Raw genomic sequence first — 12436 nt, forward strand, 5'->3', positions numbered from 1 at the left:
AAAAGATACAGTAGGTGGGACACACTTGGAAAAAAGGGACTGAGGAAGAAAAAAAACAATCAACTACTTATTCAACTGTATGCTGCTTTCATGTAATCTGAGCAGGAAAGATGGAAAAGAAAAAAGAAAGTAGAAAAAGCTGAAAGCAGCATTTTCTCAACTGGGTTCTCTAGGACATTATTCTCAAGACATGTATGCTTCAGAAGAATTTTATGATCAAAAAACTTGGTGAAAATTGCATACTGTCTCCTTTTTGGATCTTTACAATAAAAATTAATATGTAAAAAAATTCTAATATGTCCTAAAATAAACCAGCCTAACTTTCTTTAAGTAAGCACTTTTAAATTCATTTAACTCAGAAACATTTAAAAAATAAACTAGGTATTAAAATCCCAAAGACTCATGTTTTAGGAAGCACACATTGGGAAATAATTACTTAGGGGAAACTAGTTCTAGGAACAAATTCCCAGGTAAGACAGATTTCCTTCTGAAAGTTCCTTCTCCTTATTTGAAAATATTCAAATAATCAACCATCTTTACCCCTATCTTGCCTGAAATATTTAACCTCCTTACTCACCTGAAATTCCAATAAATTGTCTTTAATAAACATCTTCTAGAACATCTCAAATATTAATCATTCATAGTTTCACATAAATCAGTGTATTATCAGTGCTACCATATATTAATAAAATGCTTTAGTTTTCAAAAGCACTTTCATTCTCTCTCAGTGTCTGTTCTTTTTCTTTCTTCAAGATATATCACAAATGGTACAGTTGAGACTAAAATCCCAGATTGGTTGATTCACCTATAGTATCTCTTCTATCAGTAAAAAGGTTTCAATGAGCTGAATTAGGAGACCATAATCAATATCTACCACATGATGCACTTAAAATTATAAAAACCTAATGTGCAGATTTCTAGGAGACAATGTGACTCTTATGACAATATGACAATAAGTGTTAATGAGTAGCTGGGGGGAGTCTCAAATTTTTATAAGCAAATTGTTTATTTCAATATAATAGTGTTTTGGCTAGTCTAAGGGAAAGTCAACTGACTCTACCCTTCACAAATTTTCTTATGACCTCACAAAGTAGACAAAGGAATAGGAAAATGGCTATGTAAAAAGATTACCCATTTTCAATGATTTTGTTTTTCACACTATAAAAATCTTTCAGACATAGTGACCTAGACTTGAGTTACAAAGAAAACTTGATTTAACAGACCTTTCACATCTAGAGTGTTCATTTGGCATTACTTCTAAAACTATCACTAAAACAGACAGAATGAGTGCAGGAGCCATCTTTGGCTCTTGTTGTATTTAAATATTTTTAACTGTTCCAGTTTTCCACAGAACCACTATTCCAAAGAATATAAGCAAAATTAATCCTAACTTCTATTCCATTTCAGGTGCAAAATCTTTTCATTATCAGAGGAAAGATACTGGTAAAAACACTTATTTCTAGACTAGAAAAAAAAAATCCTTCAATCCTTTCCATCCCTACCCACCCACCCATCCACTACGAAGGATTGAACCCAGGGGTGCTCTACCACTGAGCTACTTCTCCTAGCCCTTCTTTATTTTTCTTTCAAGACAGGGTCTCACTAAATTGCCCAGATTGGCCTCAAACTTGCAATCCTCCTGCCTCAGCTTTCCAAGTGATTGGAATTACACAAATGTACCACTGAGACCATATGAAAAAAAAATCTTTCAATCCTTTAATCAGAAAATATCTAGGTGTTTACATCTATAAAAGTAACTTTTAAGTCTCTACATGTGTGTGTCTTGGCTAACATCCAAACAGTATGTTAGTAGACTGGCACATATGCTATTTTTTTTTCAGTGCCAACTTCAACTATTTTGTTATCTTTATATTAAGGGGCTGAGTAGGTACTTTAAAAGAAGCCAACAATTAGCCTTGAACAGATGGTTAGGCAATAGCACAATTTAAATAGATCAGACTCAGCAATAATACAAAGTAATCTGTATAGCCCAAGAACTTCCCAAGCACTTCTTCAACTATCATTATTTATTGTGCAATAAACTTACACTAGTGTACTTACACTAGTGTTCTGACTACAATAGGACAATGAAATTAAGCCCCTAAAAGGAAGAAGCCAGCCCAAAGTCACACCAAGATTGAGAAAAGCTAAGAGTAGATTCAGGTTTCCCAATTCTTAAGCCAGTACTCTTTTTTTTTTCTCCTCTGTAGTAATAGTTCTTTGGGAGGTGGGGATAGAGAAGGGCATAGGGTCTATCCCCTCTAACACTTAATGGTCATGCCATAAATGCCCCACCCAATTAGTGTTCAAGGGAGCATCTGTTACTCATAAGAGTGTATCATCTGCAGAAGCAGCAGCAGATACACTGGGAAATGCTGTGCTGAGCACTACACAACCTCAATATTGTCAACTGACTAATTGGCCAATAAATAGTGAATGTGAGCCTTTAAATTTAGACAATATAATCCTTAATTAACTTACTTCAAGGTGTTCATTTTTCCTTGGAAGTAAAAACTGAAGCATTCATTCTATGTTATTTACAATAATAATTTTCTAAGGGTCATCATGACACTGAAAATGACAAATATTTTAGCTTTATAATCCAGTGAAGTTACCTTGGTTCACACCAACTTGAACAAGGTTCTACATGAAGACTTCATAAACTTGAAAAGCCAAAGAAACACAAAAATCACAGAAAAAATTCAAATTCATTTTGTTAATGTTCAAAATGATCTACAGACACCTAGAAATTACTGATAACTCCTTTGTGACTTGCTCTATGCAATGTGTATGTTCCTGAAAAGTTATATGAAATACTGAAACATAAACTGCAACAAAGAGCCTATGATCTCAGAGACTCCTCACCCAGGCTTGTAGAAAAAGGATTCCATGGAAGAAGTGGGTTTGAAGAAACATTAGGCCCTGCGTGGGCAGCACAGCTGAGTCCCACGAGTAGGAGCAGCTCTGTCCTTATTTGTTAGGTAGGAATCTTGAGAACATCTCCAAATATCTCCTAGATTCTCTCCTCTGTTGCAAAATAAAGGGGCTTGGACCAGGTTAGGCCTAAGGTTTTTTTGTTTGTTTTTTTTTTCAATATTTATTTTTTAGTTCTCGGCGGACACAACATCTTTGTTTGAATGTGGTGCTGAGGATCGAACCTGGGCCGCACGCATGCCAGGCGAGCACGCTATCGCTTGAACCACATCCCCAGCCCCTAGGCCTAAGGTTAAGTCCAGCTTTAGTGTATTATTAAGTGTCAAAGAACATTTTTTGATATTCTAAATAGCCAAACCAAATTTTTAAAATTTTATTTTATTTTTTATTACACAAGCAAATGTTCTTAACCAAATAGAAAAGGAAAACTGCAAAGTACACTCTGGTGGACAGATGGATGCACCAAGAGTTAGTAGAAAAAGAATTCCCACTGGGCCATCTCTCAAACGATCAGCTATTCATTCAATAAATCACTCACTCATTTATTCAAAAATAATCAAAGTTTATCTACTACGTATCACATTTTGAGTATACAGTTACTAATCTGAAAAAATATAGTCACCGTCCTCCTGTATATTCTAACAGAGTAGATGGACATTAAACAAAGGAGTATTTCATTACAGTGATATTTAATGCCACAAAAGGAATAATAGATGGCAATATGATAATTTATGGAGGTATAAGTTCCAGTGGAAGGATTCCTAAATTATCATAATTAAGCTGATACCTGAAGGAAAAGTTGAGTATTAGCCAGGCAGTGCTGTAATAAGTACAATGACCCTGAGAAAGAAAAAGGCCATTGTGATTGGCTTATGATAAGGAAAGAAGAAGGGAGAGCTGAGGCAAAGTATATAGCACATGAAGGTTATTTGGGAAATTCAAGGATTTTTTACCTTTATCTGAAAGGCAGTAGAACAGAATCAAAAGGTTTATTAAAGGAGAGGAGTGACTTGTTTCAAATCAGGATTTTAAAAGATGACTCTGCTTTGAAAAGAATGAGTTGGTGATGGGATAAAACCGATGGGGGTACCAACAGGGAAACTAGTAAATGTCCAGGTAGGAAATGACTAGATGTCCAGTATCCCTGACAGCCTTCCATGGCTGCTTCCAGTCCTTGGGGTTCCATATATCATCCTAATTTATTATATTTGAATATAATAAATTAGGCATATTTGAATGCCTGCTGTGTACCAAGCATTTCCACTCAGACCTCTGGGCACAAGTGGCAGAATCAAGATCATGGCAGCTTTATAAGGAACTACCAGAAGAATCCCGTTCCACCTCTGTTAGTCCTCCTGCAGTTAGTCATGCCACAGCAGAAAGTCACTGATATGTTGGAGGACTTATCAACCCGTCCAACAAGGGGACTCAAATCACACTATAGCAGGATTCAGAAGTTTGCCCCAAGAGCCTGGGTTATTCTATTTCTCTGACTTTGAAGATGACAGCTTAAATAAGAAGGATCCTCACTCTATGATGAGCTGAGTGAAAAAACATGTGCCCCTCCTGCACTGTGTAAGTTGATTATGGCACATTTGAAAGCTCTGTTAAAATACCTCTATGTTCTAAAATCGATTGTGATGATGGTTGCACAACTATGTAAATGTGTTAAAAATATTTAATTGTATACTTCAAAAGAGTGAATTATATATTATTTGATTACCATAAAACAGCTGAATAAAGCCGTTACAAACCATCTCTTTCTTAAGTACCATATTATGTGTGGGTAAAATGATAACAGAGATGAAAATGCTAAAACTCACAGGATTGACTGTTCCTATAAATGTTGCATATTAACATATATTATTTTGAGAAAAAGAGGGAACACTTCTAAACTCATCCTATGAGGCCAATATCACCCTGATTCCAAAAACAGACAAAGACACATCAAAGAAAGAAAACTTCAGACCAATATCTCTAATGAACATAGATGCAAAAATTCTCAATAAAATTCTGGCAAATTCAATACAAAAACATATTAAAAATATAGTGCACCATGATCAAGTGGGGTTCATCCCAGGGATGCAAGGTTGGTTCAACATATGGAAATCAATAAATGTAAATCATCACATCAATAGACTTAAAGATAAGAATCATATGATCATCTCAATAGATGCAGAAAAAACATTTGACAAAATACAGAATGCCTTCATGTTCAAGACTAAACAAACTAGGGATGACATATCTCAACATTATAAAATCTATGATAAGCCCAAGGTCAATATCATTCTAAATGGAGAAAAATTGAAAGCATTCCCTCTAAAAACTGGAAAAAGACAGGGATGCCCTCTTTCACCACTTCTTCTTCTTCTTCTTTTTTTTTTTTTTTTTTTTTTTTGGTGCTGGGGATTGAACCCAGGGCCTTGTGCATGCAAGGCAAGCACTCTACCAACGGAGGTCTATCCCCAGGCCTTCTCTTTCACCATTTATATTTAACATAGTTCTTAAAACTCTATCCAGAGCAATTAGACAGACAAAAGAAATTAAAGGGATATGGATAGGAAAAGAAGAGCTCAAAGTATCACTATTTGCTGACAATATGATTCTATACCTAGACGATCCAAAAAATTCCACCAGAAAACTTCCAGAACTAATAAATGAATTCAGCAAAGTAGCAGGCTATAAAATCAACACCCATAAATAAGTACATCAGTGACAAATCCTCTGAAAGAGAAACTAGGAAAAATACCCCATTTATAATAGCCTCAAAAAAAAAAAAAAACCACTTTGGGAATCAACTTAATGAAAGAGGTAAAAGACCTCTACAATGAAAACTACAAAATGCTAAGGAAAGAAATTAAAGCAGACCTTAGAAGATGGAAAGATCTCCCTTGTTCTTGGATAGGCAGAATCAATATTGTCAAAATGACCATACTACCAATTGCCCAATACAGATTTAATGCAATTTCAATCAAAATCCCAATGACATTTCCTCATAGAAATAGAGCAGTCATGAAATTCATCTGGAAAAATAAGAGACCCAGAATAGCCAAGGCAATCCTTAGCAAGAAGAGTGAAGCAGGTGGCATCACTATACCAGATCTTAAACTATACTACAGAGCAATAGTAAGAAAAACGGCATGGTATTGGCACCAAAATAGACTTGTAGACCAATGGTACAAAATAGAGGACACAGAGACAAACCTATATAAGTACAGTTATCTCATAGTAGACAAAGGTGCCAAAAACATATATTGGAGAAAAGATGGCCTCTTCAACAAATGGTGCTGGGAAAACTGGAAATTCATATGCAACAAAATGAAATTAAGCCCCTATCTCTCACCACGCACAAAACTCAACTCAAAGTGGATTGAGGACCTAGGAATTAAACCAGAGATCCTGGGGCTGGGGATGTGGCTCAAGCGGTAGCGCGCTTGCCTGGCATGCGTGCGGCCCGGGTTCGATCCTCAGCACCACATACCAACAAAGATGTTGTGTCCGCCGAGAACTAAAAAATAAATATTAAAAATTCTCTCTCTCCTCTCTCTCTCTCTCTCTCTCTCCTCTCTCACTCTCTCTTAAAAATAAATAAATAAATAAATAAATAAATAAATAAATAAACCAGAGATCCTGAGCCTAGTAGAAGAAAAAGGAGGCTCATCATTTCAGATTAGGCCCTGACTGATTTAACATGATTCCTATAGCACAAGAAATAAAATCAAGGATCAATAAATGGGATGGATTCAAACTGAAAAGTTTCTTCTCAGCAAAAGAAACAATCAATGAGGTAAAGAGAGCCTACAGAATAGGAGCGAATTTTTACTACATGCACATCAGATACAGCACTAATCTCTAGGATATATCAAGAACTCAAAAAACTTAACACCAAAAAACCCAAATAACCCAATCAACAAATGGGCCAAGGAACTGAACAGACACTTCTCAGAAGAAGATATACAACTGATCAACAAATATATGAAAAATGTTCAACATCTCTAGCAATCAGAGAAATGCAAATCAAAACTACTCAAAAATCTCATCTCACTCCAGTAAGAATGGCAGCTATTAAGAATATAAACAGGGGCTGGGTTGTGGCTCAGCGGTAGAGCGCTCGCCTCGCAAATGTGAGACCCTGGGTTTGATCCTCAGCAACACATAAAAATAAATAAGTGAAACAAAGGTATTGTGTCAAACTACAACTAAAAAATAATTTTTTTTTTTTAAAAAAAGAATATAGGGCTGGGGATGTGGCTCAAGCGGTAGCGCGCTCGCCTGGCACGCATGCGGCCTGGGTTCGATCCTCAGCACCACATACATACAAAGATGTTGTGTCCGCCGAAAACTAAAAAATAAATAAATACATATTTTAAAAAAAGAATATAAACAACAATAAGTGTTGGCAAAGATGTGGAGAAAGAGGCACTCATACATTGCTGGTGGGACTGCAAATTGGTGCAAACAATCTGGAAAGCAATATGGAGATTCCTTGGAAAAAAAAGCAATATGGAGATTCCTTGGAATGAAACCACCATTTGACCCAGCTATCCCATTCCTCAGTACCCAAAGAACTTAAAAACAGCATATTACAGGGACACAGCCACATCAATGTTTATAGCAGCTCAACTTACAATAGCTGAACTATGGAACCAACCTAGGTGCCCTTCAACACATGAATGGATAAAGAAAATGTGGTATATATACACAATGGAATATTATTCAGCATTTAAAAGAGAATAAAATCAGGGCATTTGCAGGTAATTGGATGAAGTTGGAGAATATCATGCTAATTGAAGTAGCCAATCCCCATAAACCAAAGGCCGAATGTTTTCTCTAATATATGGATGCTAATCTATAGTGGGGGTGTGGGGGTGAGGGCATGGGAGGAATGGAGGAACTTTGGATAGGACAAAAGGGAGGGGGCATGAAGGTAGGAAACATGGTGGAATGAGATGGACATCATTACCCTAAGTACATGTATAAAGACACAAATGTTGAGACTCTACTCTGTGTACAACCAAAGACATGAAAAATTGTGCTCTACATGTGTACTATGAATTGAAATACATTCTGCTGTCATGAAAACAAATTAGAATAAATAATTTTTAAAAAAGAATTTTTAAAAACATATTATTTTGTATTCACACAAAAGTCTCTAAGATTGTACAAAGAAATCAAGTCTATATAGGTTGCATTTTCCCTATAAACTACTCCATCTAAGAGTATGGCAACAATAATAAATAAATAAATTCTCAAAAAAAGATGTCTCTTTTGAAAAAAAGTTGGTTAGACACAAAAGAAGTAGAGAAAATATACCAGTCAATTTCTTTTGCATGTACCTTCCACTGTTTATACAGGAAAGGTGCAACCTGAGAGCACACAACTCAGATAGCCTACGACTTCTATGGTTCCAGACACTTAAATGAATTGTCTGGCCTGATGGTTAGGCATTGCTGCACAGAGGTAGTCTCACCTACTCTTCTCTGGGAAAGAGTAAAAGGGATAGGACTGCAAACAAAACCCTTAAAATGCCAGGGATAGTAAAAAAAAAAATTCAGATTCCACTGAATCTCAATTTATAATGTTGCAGAGATCAAAGAGGGCTTCTTTGAGTAGAAAGGTTATAAATGTTTATGCTATTTAAAATAGCCATGGTCTTGGCTTAAAGGCAACTCCAGGGTCACAGGTGAAGGAAGGAGAGAATAACAGGAATTTTCAATAGCAAATAAAAGAGTGTGTAGGTATAGGTGGACACTGGCCCTTGACACATACAATATTTCAGAATCTTCATTATGACTGTTGCTAAAAATCTGGAAGGGTTATTCAGAAATAAAGATATGCTTAATGACAAAAATTCTCTGTTGACCATCATGAGCAGACAATTATTTTTTCTGAGAAAGAAAAATGGCATTACTGAAGGAAGTACTAATGTGCTTGGTATATATGACAGAAACTCTCTGGAAAGTTCAAATTAAAGCTTTGGCAGAAAGATGAATAAAAATAAAACTATTAATGAACCTAAAGTGTACATATAAAGTTAAAAGAGGCTCAAAATGCCAAGGACAACAAAATATTGTGTTGAGTGTATTCAATAAAAACACAACAGAACAGAATAATAGTTTAGTGGAAGAGAGTATAATGTTTATAAATGGATAATGAAAAATGGGTCCAACTCAAGATGGAAGCTGGCTTCCACATCTGATAATAAAGAAAATGTTCTCTATACTCGTCAAGACAGACAAAGCACAAGAAAGCAAAGCTCATGCCTCCAGGCCCTGAGGCAAGGAAGGGGAATATAGGGAACTCTGCCACTTTCATCAGGTCTCCCATTCAGATGACTCTCAGGGAAATGGAGCCCTCCCCTAGGTTCTCTTTTGTCATTCCCAGAATCTACCTCCTATACAGTCACTGACTTTAGCTTCAGAGGGGAACCAAGAAAGCTTCTTTCATATAACTCAAGGTTCTTCTGGTTAAGTTTTTTTGTTTGGGTTTTAGTGATAGGTGCAATAGTAATGTCAATGTAAAGAATCTGCCATATCAGATTGCCAAATATACAGGCATGAACAAGTCCACCAGCAACAGAAGTTAGGAAACCCTCCAAGCAGCACCACATGTTAATTTAAGAAAAGTTTATCAGGCATCTCAGATCAAATCAAGCAATGGGTAAGCACTGGGGGTCAGGGAAAGAATAAGACAGATACTATGCCCATTCCTGTGGAGCTTACAGTCTAGCAGGGGGATTGCTATTATAAAAGAGGAAGTTTGGGTTGCTTTGGATACTTGAAAACCAGGAATGGAGTTGAATCATTATTACCTATCTGACTCTTCATTAATTCAAAAAGCATTTGAAAATTCTGAAAATAATTGATTCATTTTAGTTAGAAAACAAACAAATTACTACAACTTACTCCTTTATTTTAATTTTTCTAAAAAATACCATTTTGAGACAGGGTCTGGCTAAGTTACCGAGGCTGGCTTTGAACTTGAGATCCTCCTGCCTCAGCCTCTGAAGTACACTGGAATTATAGGTGTGCACCACTGGGCTTTACTTACTACCACTTACTTTTTTTTCTTTTTAATTGTAGATGAACACAATACCTTTCTTTAAATTTATTTTTATGTGGTGCTGAGGATCAAACACAGTGCCTCACATGTGCTAGGCAAGCACTCTACCATTGAGCCACAACCCCAGTCCCACTACCCCTTACTCTTAAGGAGCCCATAGAATGTTATTCTAAGCATAGCCCTTTGTAATTCCATCAGATACATGTCTAAACAAAAACATAATCTTGATGGATGGGGTAGTGGCTCAGTGCTTGCCTGGCATGTGTGAGGCACTGGGTTTGATTCTCAGCACCACATATAAATAAATAAATAAAATAATGGTCCCCGCCCCTCTCTCTCTATATATAAATGATTGGGAATATAGTTCAGTTGGTAGAGTGCTTGCCTTGCATGCACAAAGCCCTGGATTTGATTCCCAGCAAAACACACACACACACACAATCATCATCTTGCTGAATAGGAAAAATCCACCACCAACTAAATTTTCACCTCCTAATAAATTTGTTTGTTATACAAAATGAGCCATAGATGACTGTACAGAGTATAGGTGAAACTTCATACTAGGACATATGTACTACTTTGCTAATTCTAGTCCAGTGCATGCCTCAAGAAGATCCTTAGTCTGCTATTTACTCTTTACATCTAGTAAGATAGGTCCCAAATTAGCTCCTACCACTTTCCATTCCCCCAAGTTTCCAAATAGGGATAGAGGTTGAATTTAAGGGATTTAAACACCATACCTGTCTGCCAAACCAAAGGAACATCCCAACTCTATCACTTCCCCTCTTCAGATCACAGGAACATACTCAATATCTCCAGAGACCAGGCAGGTAACATCAGTGAGCAAAATGGCAGATAATACATGTACATATATTTCATAAGCAATGAAACTATAGGGAGTTAAAGAAGAGACTGAAGGGAGACAGCAGCTATTAGGTTCAAAAAATTGCAACTATGTGTGATGTAATTTAAAAAAAAATTAGAAGTTCAGAATTTTATGTATATTCCTTAACATACAAATGTCAATCCAAGCCTGTTTAAGATCATTATAAAGATCATACATATCATCAGTTCTTAGCCTTTGTTAGCCCACTGTTAGCACATCTTTGAACAGCACCGGTCTTGTGTGCTAAATTCTGCAGACTAAGTGTAGCATCACCAGGGATAGGTGAAGTTTAAGGTCCATTAACACCTCAAACTGAAAGAGGGCTTTCTTTCTTAGGCAGCCTAGGTGGACTCACAGAGCAATGCCATGCAAGGTAGAGCTGCTACTTATGACCACCAGGTGCTTTTCTTCCCAGAGACTCATAGAACAATCTTCATTTCTTTCCCATAGCAACTCCACCCTTAGTGGTTGCTTACCCGTTTGTCAATGTCATTGTGTTGAAGCTGCACAAAACGTGCACTGATGGCTGCGATGTAACTCTGCTGATTGGAGAACGCCACACGGCCAGCACCTTTGGGGTACTTCAGCTCTGGGTCCGTATCAATGCCAGCATAGCAGACACCACCGTACAAACGGTCCATGATCATTGCCAACTCAACTGAAAGAAAATAAACATGGCTTGTATAAATATTTGGAAAGTACTCTCACCCAGGAAAAGAAGGAACATGCAATGTAATTAAGCATCATGAAAAATGTCCATATTAGTCTTACAACTCAAGTAGGGAAGCTACTCACAGGATATTTTAAAATAAAATGAAAAAAAATTATACACAAGTTTACATAATCAGAACTTAAAGCTACAATATAGAAGGAATGATCTATCAGTAATCCTGTTCTAATTTCTTACAGCTTAGTATCTGGAATAGGCCCCAGGTAGGCAAAAAATGTCATGATACCATAACAAGTTATAAAGAAAAAGTTCTATTTACTGATCTCTTAGACTGAAAGCACTTGTGAATATCACACTGCTATACTAAGACTAAGATACAGAAAGAATCAACTCCTCATTTTAACTAAAGACATTAAGTTTACAGATTTAAAGCAAGTCTCTATTTTTATTTAGAGTATATTTCATTTGAACTGATAAAAGTCTAAATAATAATACTAATAATGACAATAGAAGCAATGAACATTTATTGAGCACTTAGCTTTAGGAAGCACTGAACTGCTACATGAGGAGTAAAAACATGCCAATCTTGTACCTTGCTATAGGTCCAAAGGTCTGATCTGCTCTCCTTGCCACATTTCTTGCCTTTGTATTGGTATATTTACAAAACACTTTTAGAGAAGACATTTAGAAAATGGACCATTCCAAAGGTTATCTCCACCATACAGGTATCATGGAGAGACATGTAACACTTACCTGCATCCTAAACTGCCTGAAGATAATTGTTTACTGGATTTATACTGGATAGCACCTCCTTCTTTTCAGGCCATAGCATAAATCCAAAAGACTCAGCTCTACCCTTGGGAAGTGACCCAAACACCCATTTC

At 36.5% G+C, this 12436-nt stretch overlaps 1 protein-coding gene across 8 annotated transcripts in view; it reads right to left on the minus strand.

The window, feature by feature from the left end:
• Positions 1–12436, minus strand: part of Cpeb3 (cytoplasmic polyadenylation element binding protein 3) — a 180548-nt gene that overhangs the window by 9562 nt on the left and 158550 nt on the right. For all 8 annotated transcript variants that reach the window (XM_077798707.1, XM_026397363.2, XM_077798710.1 and 5 more), the window contains one exon: positions 11359–11540. In XM_077798707.1, coding sequence (XP_077654833.1) covers positions 11359–11540 — 182 coding nt within the window. The remainder of the gene's footprint in view (positions 1–11358; positions 11541–12436) is intronic.

Source organism: Urocitellus parryii, chromosome 5 (genome assembly GCF_045843805.1).
Source record: "Urocitellus parryii isolate mUroPar1 chromosome 5, mUroPar1.hap1, whole genome shotgun sequence".
Taxonomy (NCBI): domain Eukaryota; kingdom Metazoa; phylum Chordata; class Mammalia; order Rodentia; family Sciuridae; genus Urocitellus; species Urocitellus parryii.